The sequence below is a fragment of the Festucalex cinctus genome, chromosome 5 (genome assembly GCF_051991245.1).
Source record: "Festucalex cinctus isolate MCC-2025b chromosome 5, RoL_Fcin_1.0, whole genome shotgun sequence".
NCBI classification, from domain to species: domain Eukaryota; kingdom Metazoa; phylum Chordata; class Actinopteri; order Syngnathiformes; family Syngnathidae; genus Festucalex; species Festucalex cinctus.
This window is the reverse complement of record NC_135415.1, coordinates 6011127-6025832: the sequence shown is the minus strand read 5'-3', so window position 1 is coordinate 6025832 and position 14706 is coordinate 6011127. Positions and strand designations below refer to the sequence as shown.

General features: G+C 40.7%; 2 protein-coding genes across 2 annotated transcripts; one reads left to right on the top strand and one right to left on the bottom strand.

Annotated features, from left to right (window-relative positions):
* Positions 1 to 236: 236 nt before the first annotated feature.
* p2rx2 (purinergic receptor P2X, ligand-gated ion channel, 2) lies at positions 237 to 5623 on the bottom strand. Its single transcript, XM_077521055.1, has 12 exons — positions 5101 to 5623; positions 4816 to 4951; positions 4656 to 4727; positions 4115 to 4190; positions 3913 to 4009; positions 2120 to 2200; positions 1888 to 2044; positions 1048 to 1178; positions 881 to 971; positions 736 to 801; positions 577 to 654; positions 237 to 498 (listed from the first exon to the last, which is right to left on the bottom strand). The coding sequence occupies exons 1-12, from the start codon at positions 5238 to 5240 to the stop codon at positions 397 to 399; spliced, it is 1227 nt and encodes a 408-aa protein (XP_077377181.1). The 5' UTR covers positions 5241 to 5623; the 3' UTR covers positions 237 to 396.
* A 268-nt stretch (positions 5624 to 5891) lies between these two features.
* pes (pescadillo) lies at positions 5892 to 13104 on the top strand. The gene is made up of 15 exons (XM_077521044.1): positions 5892 to 6065; positions 6273 to 6352; positions 6424 to 6577; positions 6687 to 6796; positions 6913 to 7084; positions 7172 to 7261; positions 7405 to 7521; positions 7670 to 7747; positions 7837 to 7926; positions 10451 to 10581; positions 10678 to 10803; positions 10899 to 11083; positions 12125 to 12252; positions 12351 to 12509; positions 12733 to 13104. The coding sequence occupies exons 1-15, from the start codon at positions 6042 to 6044 to the stop codon at positions 12805 to 12807; spliced, it is 1719 nt and encodes a 572-aa protein (XP_077377170.1). The 5' UTR covers positions 5892 to 6041; the 3' UTR covers positions 12808 to 13104.
* The last annotated feature ends 1602 nt before the right edge of the window (positions 13105 to 14706 follow it).

Here is a 14706-nt window from a genome sequence, read left to right as displayed (position 1 = left end):
TCGATTATTCTTCAGTTTTCTCCGCTGGCCAAGATCCAGATGGGTTTAGAAAACCTCAGAATCTTGTTAAAGGCATTTTGTGGGAAGTGATGTGACTTATTGGGTTACTGCTCATTGCTCATCGTTTTCTGATCCTCACTCTCATTACACATTGTGCACCTACTGTGTCAAATCCATACAGTGTATGATGTAGGCTATGTGTTGTTTGTCTTGCACTATTTAAAAAAAAAAAAAAGTTGACATTTCAATTGCATTTAATAAGATGACTGATGATGCACCTCAGTTATTATCCAGCAGCTTGGAAGTCCTGAGAGAACACAAAATGCGGTTATTGCCGCAAGCCTCAGAAAATGTTGATGGAGTCTACACAATGAGGTGACGATGATGATGATGATGTCACAACGGCACACCATCCGACAAGTCTGAGTGGTATGAGCTGAAGCTGGTGATGTAAAGCAGTTGTGGAGGAATGGAATCATCGATCGGTTCATCTATAACCTGGAGAGGAAAATAGAAACAGTTTACTAAGAGTGATGACATGATAAAGTGAGAGTAGTTTAATTTACCAATACGTACTTCATCAAACTTGCTGTCGCTGTAGACTTCATCCTTGTCAATAAAAGTCAGCATGATCCAGTCACATATAATGGTACACTAATGGTAAAAGTGAGATGTAAGTTGTCAGAAAGCGTTTTGCATTTGGAAAAATGAGCATGGATGGGATAACTAACTCACAATTCCCACCGAAGTCAGAGCAGTCACTGTACTGATGATGGTTGGAATTGGGCTAAATTTACCTGCCTGCAAAGAATAAACATTGTCATAATGTCACTGCAGAAAGTCAAAAATAGCTGTCACTTCTTACAAATCCTCTGCTTACTTGTCCATGAACAATAACATCCAAACGTATCCCATAGGCCTTGATAAGTGTCCGAGACTCAATCCCATTCTTTTGGTAGTATTTGGCAAATCTAGTGATGAACATTATTGTGGTTAAAACAGACAATGAAATCAGTTTTAATATTGTATCCTACCTGTGAAATTCACCTGCAATAGTAACCGGAGTTGGCTTGATCCTTTTTGAGGTCAAGACGCCTAAAGGAATATTGTGGTTTACAACGGGAAGGATCCAGGTCCAGGTCACAGTCCCAATTAATAAAAACACCAATCACCCCTCCCTGAGAAGTCGCCACAAAATAGTGTATTGAGATGTGATGTTCAGTTTTTATTATATTCATAAGTGAAGGTGCATATTGTGTTTATGGACAAATTATACAATCTATTAGATTACATTGACCCACTAAAAGATGTGTATTCAAAATTGCACATTTTAATGAAGTAGTGAGCAGAGATGGCAAATCCAGGTCCACAAAGCAAAAACCCAGCCACAGTTTGGCTTTAGCCCCTTGTGCTAGCTAGCTAGCTAGCTCACTAGCAGGTACCTGAGCACTAGAGAGCTCGCTCGCAAGCTAGCACAAGGGGCTAAAGCTAGCTATTTCACTAGCAGGTATCTGACCACTGGGGAGCTAGCTAGGCAGCTCGCTACCTAGCAGCATAGTGACAGGACTATAAAATTTAGAGTTTAAGTATTATGCTAGAAATGACATTACATATACAGTACAACATATTACAGAAGTGGCAAATCCAGGTCCAGGTGCTAGCTAGCAAGCTTGATTACCTGCTAGGGAGCTAGCTAGCTAGCTCGCGAGCACAAGGGGCTAAAGCCAAACTGTGGCAGGGTTTTTACTTTCTAGACCTGGATTTGCCACTTCTGCTAGTGAGCCCAATGCTACCAAAACAGATGGTAATAACATCAACTCTATATAATGCAAATATCCTTAGTGTTTTCAATTCAAGATTTGATCTTAAACCACAAACTGTACTAACCGTCCTGCAGAGCTCACTAAAATTCTCCCGGGCTTGATGTGCAATGTAGCCCAGTCGGAAGTTGGGACAGTAGGGCTCCTTCTCCTCATCATATTGACATTTGTTCAGGTATTTGTGCATGTTGCGCCTGTTTGAAGCGCCCTTAATATTACCCATGCTACGGAGAAAAACAATCATAAGTTAGGATTTTATGTGTGACCTTGCATGCGCATGTATGTGAGTGGACATGTACCTCACCGCTCCAAATTTTGGGAAAGATATGTAGTTTCGGATGAATACAGTGAAATTGATGGCTTCCACCAAAGGCGGCTCTCTGTAACCATTAGACAAAATGGTTCATTTAAGTGATTCTAATACAACATATTACAGCACAATCTATTTGTGGGTTTCTTTTGACCTGTTTTTGTTTGTTTTTGTTTTGCTCTTTATTGGACTGGGAACCATTTTTAGCAACTTCAAGTGTGAAATAAAACAGTTTCTTTTAGATTTACTTGCAAAGTAAACAAGAAAAAGAAATAATTCTGAAAAATAACAGAAGGGTAGAATGAGCACACGTTACGAGAAAGAAGATGGCTACTTTCGTCATGACATTGTTTTTGATCCAGGCAGTCTACGATGTGCTGCCCAGCCCATCAAACCTTTTCATTTGGGGCAAGGTAGAAACACACCAGCTTGCCCCCTCTAACAGAAGAGAGGAACCTTAGAACACATCCTCAGCTGCTGCCCAAGGGCTTTAGGAGAAGGACGCTACCGCTGGCGACACGACCAAGTCCTGAAGGCCATAGCAGACACCATCTGCCACAGCAAGTGCCTTCACCCAGTCAGAAACACTATTACTTTCGTCAGAGCAGGCGAGAAGGCAGCGGTGCCGAACCAAAATTCTAGTGGACTGTTGGCAACAGCATGCGATTGGGAGCTGAAAGTGGACTTGGGGAAGCAGTTGAGGTTCCCTGAAACGGTTGCCAAGACAGGATTAAGGCCAGACATCGTCCTGACGTCAGCGGCAGCCAAACAAGTAATCCTCATGGAGCTCACAGTGCCATGTGAAGATCGCATAGAGGAGGCCCACGAGAGGAAAAGGTTAAAATACACCGAATTACTGGATGAGTGCAGGAGCAATGGCTGGCAGGCAAGGTGCCAACCCATCGAAGTGGGGTGCCGAGGGTTTGCGGGTCAATCCCTCTGCAAGGCCCTTAGGATGCTGGGCATCACAGGAGCCAACCAGCGCAGGCTATCAAGTTGGTCACCGATGCAGCAGAAGTGGCATCGAGGTGGCTGTGGATCAGGAGAAGAGAGGCGTGGCGAGTCAGGTAGCGCTACCTGGGCACAAGCCGAGGCCTGATCAACCTTGGTTGGGTCGCCTGGGGGAGGGGGTCTGATAGTTGAAAGACCCGAAACCCCCCATGATCCCAGGTTACATCACTGATGATGTGCCCAGGTGTAAGGTGTATGTTATAACTGAAAAAGTAGCCATAAAACTTGAAATGCATAGTCGTAAACAACCACAAAGTATTCCACTGGGAATCACAGTAGTGGTATGCTACAATTTTCAACAAAATAATCAATAATGTCAGCTCAAATGAAACAAGTAACTGTCTTTTAAATGGCAATGAATGTGTGAAGGAAAGAAAGTGTAGAAATGAAACCAAATTGAAGACACTGTACCATTTTTGCCCACGATAATATGAGAATAAGCTACTGTAGTAAACAAAGTAGCTAAGTAAGCTACTACTTTATCGCTTTTATAATAAAAAGAAGCTGGAGTCTTCACTGCATAGATGAGAAAACCAGGTCAAGTAAGTAAAAACCCAGCCAGAGTTTTAGCCACGGGTGCTTCTCCTATTGACCTCATTTACTTGCTGGTTGATTATAAACACCTGTAGCCAAAGCCAAACTGTGGCAGAGTTTTTACTTTCTGGACCTGGATTTCCCATCTCTGCTGGTCTATATTCTATGTTATTTGGTAAACCTTGATTTTTTTATTTTATTTTATTTTATTTTTATTTTTTTATTTTTTTATTTTACCTCTGGACTGCATACTCTTCGATAGGACACCAGGTTTGGATCTCACAGGTTTTGAAGGTGTGGTTGTAGTATCGAATACATCTACCAGTCCTTCTGCCTGTCAAAGAGAATCAATGAAGGAAAAGGTTTGCAAAAAAAAACAAAACAAAAAAACGAACTAATCATGAAAAACATTTTGTGAGCCCAGCAATAGAAACCATACCATGGCCATTAAAGTCAACCTCTCCTTGGACACAGTCTGAGTCTGTCGAGCAGTTGGCATTTGCAATACCAAAATACTAGAGACAAATACTGACAATTATTGATGACGTACTTAAAGCGGACGTTGTGGAATATGTTAAGCAGCAAAATCCACCTGTTGTTATCCATCTCAGGGGGCAGCCATTTTGCTGCTGTCGAGTAAAAATGACATCAGAGTTGCTCAGGGATTCAGGTAATGATCAATCACAGCTCAGCTTGTAAATATCACATGACTAAACTCAGAAAACAGGTGAGCCATGATGGGTCATTTGCCATCTTAGCCCTGAGCAACTGTGATGTCATTTTCACTCAACAGCAAGTGGCAAAATGGCCGTCAACTGAGACGGATAAAAACAGGTAGATTTTGCTTAACTCATATTCCACAAACCCAATAGTAATCAGAATGTCATGTTTCGACGAGTGAAGATGTATAGAACATATTAAAGAATAAGCATAATATTTAATGCTATTTAATTGATGCTACTTGACTTCAGGACGTTTACCTCAGCACAGGTTCCTTGCTTCTGGTCGTATGTGACTTCACGTCTCAATATCGTTGTAATGACATCCCCGCCCTGCGAGAGGGTACAATAACACTGGTCAATACCCTTTACCTCCATGAAGGGAAGATCATAATGCAAAGTTGAGTGACAGTTTCTTCACCTCTGATGGTCGAACATATTCCACAGTGTCCAAGATTTGATCTCCATGGACTGCCGAGCCTTTCATGCGAGTGTAAACTGAGCTCGCAGGACGTGTTTCACTTTCTTGGTACGCTTTCTGACTGATGAAGACATACCTTGAGAGCACCAAAACACACAACTGAATATTTGTGACAGCAATATTCTGACTACATTGTTGACCAATCAAACATACAGTATGCAAATGACAGTAGGCTAAAACATCTGCAAATACAATAAAGATACATGCATACAAATACAATCTTACCAGACAAAGTAGGTGATGACAATAAACTGAACTGTTCTGTATATGACTCCAAGAGTTAGATTCTTAACCACCATGATTTTGGGGGTTTCATAGTCCCAGAAACCAAGAAAATAATCTTTTAAACACGCACTCAGTCCCATGATTAATTGATAAAATATCCTGCCTTGTTTCAGAACCTTGGAGTTCCTAAGAATCTTATCTCACTCTAACCGGGTTCAATTATTTCTTTGTTCTCTGCCTCTCCGCCCAACGTCCAGTGTGCATCTCCTTCACACGTTACTGTACTTGCCCCAACCAGAGAGAAGACAAGAGGGTGGAGTTGAGATTAAGGCTTGCCCTTTATTATGATAGCTTTGCATGTTTATGACATCTGGCCACCTGGAGCTTATTTAGCATACATTAATTAGTCTTTCTTAAATCAAATTACACAAATATGTTATGAAAATATTATTACACTGCCATTTAACCATCATTACTGTCCTTAAAGATGTAATGTACTCAAATTTTCATTGCATTGGTATATGAACACTTACTTGTTATTGTTACACAGTATTATTCAACAAGAAATACAGTACTCAGTTGCTGTATCAAATTAATCATGACTATTTTATAACTGTATTGTTACAGAATTATTACACTATTACACGCGCAGCTTTTATATTGCACGATTATACGCAACTATTTTATATAATTCATTTATTTTTAAACACTGTTATCATTAGCGGCAGCGCAGCAGTGTTTGTCAATATGTTATTTTTATGCAGGCAGATAAACGGGCAGCCCAGGGTCTTGAAGTTTCCTTCTCTGCGCATGTCATTACACGTGCATGGTTTTATTGCGTTTTGCGGTAGTTCTCGTTGCAATCACCTTTGGTGATACTTTGGGTTTTTTTTTTTTAACGACAAATACATTGTACATCTTTGTGGACCACAGTTTTGTAAATGGGAGGCCTACAAAAGAAGAAGGTAAATGTCGCCGGTGCTCTCATGCCAAACATTTGGACAGTGTTGACAACGTGGGAGCTAGCTAGCTAGTAGCTTGCGCTGGAGCTACTCCAGTAGTTTGTTTTTCTTCGCTGGTGGAGTTTAGTAAAGTGATTACAAGGTTTTCTGTAAAGGTTTAGTCAACTATTACACTAGGTTAAGACGTGATGATATGGGTATGTTTTGCAGTATGAGAGTGGCGCTGCTACAAACTATATCACCAGAAACAGAGCCCGCAAGAAATTACAACTAAGCCTCCCAGATTTCAGGTAAATTCATATAGGTGCTGTTTGTCATCACTTTGACTTGTCTTTAACAAGTAATTTGTTTGGATTTTCAGACGACTATGCATTCTCAAAGGCATTTATCCTCACGAACCCAAGCACAAGAAGAAAGTGAACAAAGGATCCACAGCTCCGAGGACATTTTACCTGCTCAAAGACATTCGCTTTCTTCTGCATGAGCCAATCGTTGGAAAATTCAGAGAGTACAAGGTACTGTACAATATACAAATTGTAAACACTGGCATTGAGCTTTAATTTCCTGTCTTTGTGCATGTTATTTTGACTGCCCCTTAATCATAACTGTTCTTTCTTTGCAAAGATATTTGTTCGCAAACTTAAGAAAGCTTATGCAAAAACAGAATATTCTGCAGTGGAAAGGCTAAAGGATAACAAGCCAACATATAAATTGGACCAGATTGTCAAAGAAAGGTAAGAAGTTCGACAGTGTGGCACATACTTTAGCTATATAATTTTATCAGTATAAATTAAGACATACTAATTTTATCCACATACAGCCAGTTATTTTCCTTTGCATTTTGTTTCAGGTATCCCACATTCATTGATGCTCTTCGGGATATTGAAGATGCACTTTGTATGTGCTTCCTCTTCTCCACATTCGCACGAACAGGAAAATGTCACGTGCAAACCATACAGCTCTGTCGACGCCTCACTGTCGAGTGGATGAACTACGTGATAGCCTCTCGTGCCATCAGAAAGGTGCCAGCTTTATATCAGGGAAAAAAATGGTTTAGCTAAAAAAAAACTAAAATAAATTTGTGAATGTCATTGTTTGATTCTCTCCAGGTTTTCATCTCTATCAAGGGAATATATTACCAGGTCGAGGTAATGGGGCAGCTAATTACATGGCTGGTGCCGTATCAATTCTCCCATGATGTAAGTGCACATACTGAAAGGTAGCATACTGTGTAATGATGTTTGCCAGGACTGAGCAAGCGTTCAGAAGGCCAAAAATAATGGCGCATTGTTTGATACAGCTTTCCACAAACGCTTTGATCCTCCTCGTGTTGCTCTATTAGCACCCTACAGATGTCGACTACAGAGTCATGGCAACTTTCACAGAGTTCTACACAACTCTCTTGGGCTTCATCAACTTCCGACTCTACCATTCCCTCAATTTGGTTTATCCACCAAAGGTAGAATGAAGTTTAAGGCACAATAAAGTATGCAACAATGTTGGAGTGTCTGAAAATTGTTGCCAGATTGTGTGTTTTTGAGATCAAGGATATAAAATCACACATTTAACTACAGTATTCTGTTTTATGCGGTTTGTTTTCTTTTTAGCTTGACAGTAAAGCAGAGCAGGAGCTAAAGGACAACGATGAGGAGGACTATGCCTTGGATTCAGAAAGCTACTTGGAGGTGACTAATTACAGTCAACTGATAAAAAGATATTTGAATGTCTACTTGGTGTGCTTGTAAATGATATTTGTGGATTTTCTTCCATGCAGAAACTCTCCGCTTTGTGTGCAAGTCTGGCCCGGGTGGTTTCTGCTGTGGAGGAAGAAGAAGCGCAACTGGACCACTTTCCTCTTGGCGAGGTAAAAAGCAAACGGCTGAAAACAACATTATTGACTGCTTCCAGTGTTTTTTTTTTTTTTAATATATATCCTGTCCTATTTTTATATAATCCTGTTTGACATCTATTAAACACGACACAAAAATGAGAGAAGACACTCATTTCAAGGCCCGCGAAGAGAGAGGAGAGGAACTGACTGACCCCGGGTTTTCACTGGATGCGGTTGCGGTGCGGTTGCGGTGCGGTTGCGGTGCGGTGCGTCTTGACTGCGTGCTCCGGACGGGTCAATTTTTTTGTCAATCCACACCGGCTCCGCACAGCTGCGGTCCGGCAGCTCCGTCGCCGCCCACTTCCCAACGTGTCTCGCGGGACCGTGCGCGCGCGATCATGTGGCATTTCACAACGACAAACATACAGAAAGTCTGTGCTTCTTCTGCTATGAGATTCCATGCAGCATCTTTTCTTTGGTTGTCCTTGTAAAGTATATTAATAACGAGAGTCGGGTCAGTGCGTGCTCAAGGCGAGCGCCACTCTTTATTTCTGTCTTCCGCGTCTGGCTGCCGCTCAGTACGGCAAGCGAGACGGGCACAACAAGCAATCGCGAACATCAAACTCACAATACATTACAGTCCTTATAAAAAGGATGTGCCGTGTCATATATTATTTTGTGGTTTTCCACCTCCAATTCATTAAACCTCTCCGCGTCCATGTTCGCTGGTGTCTAAACCGTGAATGAGCACATGGCCCGGCGACGCCCACGTCACGTTCTGCTGATAAGCTTGCGAAATACGAGCTGGCGAGTGTTTTATTCTGAAAGGTAACCGGAAATTTATTTTGAAACTGCGTCGGTCTTCCTGTCCCGCTCGATGTGTTTTGTGCTAGCTTGCCATTTGCCGGAGGCCTACCGCATGCGGCGTCCGGCAAAAATAGAAAATAGGCTATCCTTGCGGAAGGCTTGCGGCACGCCGCAGGCCTTCCGCAGTCAACACGCAACGCACCCGCAAGCGGTGTAGACTGCACCATTCGAATGAATGGAATCTAATTGCTTGCGGCGCCGCACCGCAACCGCAACCGGTGAAAACCCGGGGTGATACAATTCATTCCTGCACTCTCTGAAGATTCCTCTCCTCACCCTCTATTTATTTGGTTTTCCACGCCCTTAGTTACATGGGTGTTCCAACCCTAAAAATGCAAATGCAAGGCATAGTTGGAATACTGTGTACTTGTTTGTCTATGTGTTGTGCATGTGAGTGGAACATTGCTAAGTAAATGTGTGGTCAAGTTTGCAATCATTTATTAACAGCAAACAGGCGACCTCAGCAGACTGGCTCGAACCATTCTGCTGCGTTAGATGTTGTGGTTCTTCAGCTTTTTGAGTCATCTTCAAATAGCCAGGCTATGTGAATGTGAGTGGGAACAGAGCAAAGCATTCTTCATTGCAAGCAGAAGCAGTTCTTGATTGCAGCAAATGTATGATAACTTATCTACAATTATTCCTGCATAAACACACGCACACTCACACACAGGTGTACATAATCTTTCTTGGTCGAGTTCAAAGGTGGGAACATGGTCTTATTGTTTGTTGAGCGTTCTTTTCTTAATACTTTTCAAGAGGGAAAAAGGAAAATGCATAAAAATGAATGAATTGCCAAATACAGTGTTCCCTCGCTATAACGTAGTTCTTCTTTTACGGCCTCACTGTTTTGTGGATTTCCATTTGCGATCATAACATGTATCGCAGGTTGAGCTCGCTATTTTGACGTAAATTAGTATTTGTCTTCCTTCTCGGTCGCACAAGCCAAAAAACGTGTTGTTTTTTTTTTTATGGGGGTGTAGGGTCATTAGTTTCACAAAAACTGAGACCATGAACTTTAGCTCGTCGCCCCCAAATTCCCCATTCCCTCATTGTAGGTGGGTTTGGAAATATGCTCCAAGCATGCTGCCTCACTCAGAGTATTCATAAACTCAGACCGTTGCTTAATTGTATCGTTCGTTTATCCACAGTGCCGCAAAAAGATCCAGTGCATGCAAAAGTGATAATCGTATACAACCTCTTTGTTTTTGCTGTCATTATTACCGCCATTACATATGAAGAAATCAAGTGTGAGTAGATTAAGTAATTGGTCTCTGAGGGCAAAGTTGAGGGGGCCACAAATGCCAAAGCAAATGGAGGTCTGAAACTGGGGAATACGGTCCTGTGTTTGGTTGCCAGGGTTGAGGTAGAACCTCACTCATGGAGGTTGTAGTTGCAACTAAATTGCCTTTCCCTTTCGTTTTCAGGAGTTGCCAGAGTAAGTCTTCCCCTTCCAACGCTCTGTGTCCTCTAGTCTGCATCTTCTGCTCAAATTTCAGCTATTTGCTAGTCTTCACTCACCTCGTACCTGGCCTATCCATTTCCAGCATGAGGATGCGACTATGCAGCACATTGCCTTAATTCTGTATGAGAAATTGAATTGCTGCTTTCTCTTAAGTATTGTCTCTTCAAATTAATTTAAATGTGTTTTATGGCTTGGATTTAAACGGAGTATAACAACATTCCCCTCTAGGAAGAAATGTCAACGTTGGAAGAAAGCGAAAAGCAGCGCAAACAAGAAGAAGCCCAGAAAAAGATGTTTGAGGGATTTAAGTTTTTCCTCAATAGAGAAGTCCCCAGAGAGTCTCTGGCTTTTGTCATCAGGTGAGTTGGAACAACTGCACTAAAATGCAATCACCTTAAACGCTTATGTACTTCTACCACATTGTTGACATCCATTATGGATATCAACATTGACAGGTGTTTTGGTGGCGAGGTGTCTTGGGACAGGACCGTCTGCATTGGGAGCACGTACGAGGAGACCGATGAGACGATCACACATCAGATTGTTGACAGACCCAGTGTTCGCACACAGTACATCAATAGGTAAAGTAAATGCGGCCATGTGAATTTGATATATCTATTACTATATCTCTTTAGAGATGAAAAGCTTCATAACATTTATTGCGTTGCCATTTCAGGTACTACATTCAGCCCCAGTGGGTGTACGACTGTGTCAATGCCAAAATGGTCCTTCCTGTGGAGGACTACTTCATCGGAAACACTCTTCCACCCCACTTGTCTCCATTTGTGGAGGAGAAGGAGGGAGACTATGTTCCTCCTGAGAAATTGAAGATAATGGCCTTGCAAAGGGGAGAGAAGCCTGGTAGGGCCTTTATAAATTATAAAGTTGGAACTAGGATAATTTACTGTTATGGTGTATTTTAGGGATGTAACGATAAGGGCAATATCGTGATATTAAAACTTCCACAAAAAATTAATTTAATGAATTTAATTAAATCAAAAAATTAGTGGCGTTAAAGGAACTTTGAATTAACTCAAAGTTAATGCACTCATTTGACACCCCTCATATATAATAGAGATGTAACGATAATGGCAATATCGTAATATCGTGATAATAAAACTGCCACAATATCTTCTTCGTCATGTTCACAATATTTAAAAGGAACACATCTGTTTAAAAAGTCAGGTTGATTTCCATTTGTGCAGTTCTAGCACCCTCTAGTGGCTAGTTTATTAGTGCAATTTAAGTTTCTTTAGGGATGTTTTGGCCTTCTATGTTTAAAATCTATGCTAAAGAACTCCTTTGTCCACTGTGCCATTGTACTCTACAACTCTTCACTGGGGGGGAGGAGGGTGTAGCATGCACTTCACTTCACAAATATGGCACTTTACTGTACTTTAATTTATTTAATTCAATCTCCGGTGTAATAACCTTATTTATTTATTGATAGAATTTTTATTTTTTATTTTATTTTTATTATTATTAATTTAATCTCTGGTGTAATAACCTTATTTATTGATTGATTGAATTGTTTTTTTATTTTATTATCTGTTCTCATTGCTGCTGGACATGTAAATTTCCCAGAGGGAGCCATCCCAAAGGGATCAATAAAGTCAAGTCTAAGTCTAAGTCTAATTGTCAGATGAAGGGGAAGCTAATTTGCTTGTGAAGCGATCAATGTGTACTTGCATTACCAAGTAAGTGCCTCAATATTATTAGAGATTGTAGGTGGTTTATATGCATTGCTGTTATGTACAAAAGCACAACATTGTGCTTTTTTTAGTATGAGCTCCCCCCAACAATATTGTGAAAATTATTGTATCGTGATAGCGTATCGTGATGTTTGGATATCGTTACATCCCTAGTGTATTTGTCATTACTTTTTTTCAATTAACAACACAGCCCAGCAAAATGATGAGGAAGAAGAGGAGAGTGCAGAGGAGGACGATGATGATGAAGCCGAGGAGGAAGAGGAAAAGGTACAAGAGAATAAGCTCAAGAAGATGGAGGAGCGACGATCACAGCCCAAGGTTTGTGACTCATGAGCTATCATCATCATCATCATCATCATCATCATCCCTCACCCGATACTTTATAGTTAATTAAAAATGGAACTTAATGATTTCAGGTCAAAGTGACTCCCGGTATATTGAAAGTGGATAATCCAGTGCAACGGGAGCAGCAGGAAAAAGCCGAAGAGAAGCGACTGGCCATCATGATGATGAAGAAAAAGGACAAGTACCTGTACGACAAGATCATGTTTGGGAAAAAGAGAAAAGTCCGAGAGGTTTGCCCCGTTTCTTATTGATTTCCATCCCGATAAGTCTGTTTGCACTGATAAGTTGCACATTTATAACATACAGTGCGTTATTTACATTCTTATCGTTGCCGTGTGGGAATGTTAAACACTTTAGCAAACGTGTTTCAAAAAGAATGTGCAGGCCATGTGACCTCTGAGTCAACTCTTTGCATTTGTGCTTATTGGACTCGATATTTGTCGTCTCTCACAGGCAAACAAGCTCGCCGCGAAGAGGAAAGCTCATGATGACAATGAAAAGGCCAAGAAGAAAAAGGCCAGAAAATGAATTATGTTATGATTGTGTTTAACTTTGATATGTTGAGTGCTGCAAGCCCACATTCTATTCAAGTCCCTTTGGTGAGTCACATAAGTGTATGGATGCATCAATATTTGCATAGTTAGCTTTTGGAGCATAATGATTACCAAGATGTAATTGTTGATGTTGACTGTTTATCATTTTGTTGACACACGTTTCTCCACGCCATTTGAACTTGTGGACTGCATTGGCAACATAAAGCAATTACTTTTAATCATACAACAATAATTCAATACAATTAAATATTCAGCCTGTTTTCACACATCACCTGAGTGTCTGATCCACATCTGTGAGGTTGCAGTCTGACACACTGCCCCTTGAGATGCTTCTGTTGTGGTTCTGGTGGGCTCTATACCCCCCCCCCCCCCCCCCCCCCCCCCCCCACACACACACACACACACACACACACACACACACACTCAGTATCCTCATTCAGTTCGGAGTGCGTCCTCTTTACCCCGAGCTGCATTCCTTGCAAGCCCACCCAGTTCGGGTCTCAGCCTGGCACTACGGGTGCCTGAAGGAGCACGATGGGTGCTCAACAAAAGAAGCAGTGTCGAGCCGGCCGGCGTGTCTTACACAAATCGGGCCACAATGTTTATGCGCTGACCGTGTCAGATATTTTTTGCAAACATACACACGCAACCAAATAAAACTGGATGAAAGATGTCACTATTCATTCATTCGTTACAGTATTAGATATGCCATGTAATGAGATCCAGTACAAGAGCTGTATCAACAAATCTGCTTTTGCAAATTCAGTTTGGAGTGAGTCCAAATTTAAGTTGGTTTGTTTAAATTAGGGGGGTCAAAATTAGTTCTTTTAATGCCACTAATTTTTTTTAACATCACAAATAAAAATAACTGCGGACCAACGATACAATTTGAAAGGCCATGACTAAGACGATCAACTTTTAAATGTTTTATTGAAGAATCAATTCTTTAATTGAAGAACAAAAACATGAATATTGAGTTTAATATTGCTCACCAGTTACCAGTGACCCAACCCATTCAAAAATCCTCCCCGCCTGATCCCCCACCCCAATTCTAAGAATACCAACAAAGTCCCATTCAAAATGTTCACAAGAGCCACTCTTCTGTCAAAGAAATCAAGATTCTTAGAAGTCATCTGTGCATGTGATGGAGGAATGCAAAGTGAATCTAGCCAATGTGGATTGAGGAATAGCATAGATGTGCTGTATTTATAGTAAATTTCCTGTAGCCAACCTTAATTTTATTTTATTTTTTAAATCCTGTTAATTCCCGTAAACTCCCATTTATTCCCCTGGAATGTTTCCAAAATAGAATTGTGTAACATTAAAATCAGATAATTTAATTATCCTTTCTTTTGTGAACCAGGTAGATAGGAAATCTCATTCTTTGCAGGAGCAGGTAAAAACATTTCATCAATCTCAAAAGCAAGTCTCGGTCTCACCTTTTCAAGCTCAGACAGGCCAAAATGACAATAGACCTTGACAAAAACACATTATTAATATTTTTAATACATGGGATCCTTGATTTACGGTAGAGTCTGTGGCCACTGGCCTCAATTTATTATTTTGGACATAAGTTGGAACCTATCCTAGACCTAGCCTATATCACTAACCTTTGCTACTACTAACACTACTAAAGTATATTATTAACAGAAAATATTTGTATGGAAAAATACTTTACACCATAAACATAAAAAGATAACATAAAAAATCTGTAACAGAGTATTGCAGTGATTACCATTTATTTAATTTTATTTATTTATTTTGGAGATGTTTTACTCCCTATTTGATAACAGATATTTATACTTGTTTTTTTATTTTTATTTTTTTTTTATATCAAGCCCCCCCCCTCCCCACGCCAAAAAAAAGGGAAATG

Bases quoted from the DNA above. Each gene is read 5' to 3' on its own strand.
- p2rx2 (XM_077521055.1), bottom strand. From the start codon at position 5,240: ATGGGACTGAGTGCGTGTTTAAAAGATTATTTTCTTGGTTTCTGGGAC. The intron at 4,952-5,100 runs GTAAGATTGTAT...GGTGCTCTCAAG, and splicing joins GTCATCACCTACTTTGTCTG to GTATGTCTTCATCAGTCAGA. The intron at 802-880 runs GTAAGCAGAGGA...TATTCTTTGCAG, and splicing joins ATGTTATTGTTCATGGACAA to GCAGGTAAATTTAGCCCAAT.
- pes (XM_077521044.1), top strand. From the start codon at position 6,042: ATGGGAGGCCTACAAAAGAAGAAG. The intron at 6,797-6,912 runs GTAAGAAGTTCG...ATTTTGTTTCAG, and splicing joins GACCAGATTGTCAAAGAAAG to GTATCCCACATTCATTGATG. The intron at 11,084-12,124 runs GTAGGGCCTTTA...TTAACAACACAG, and splicing joins GCAAAGGGGAGAGAAGCCTG to CCCAGCAAAATGATGAGGAA.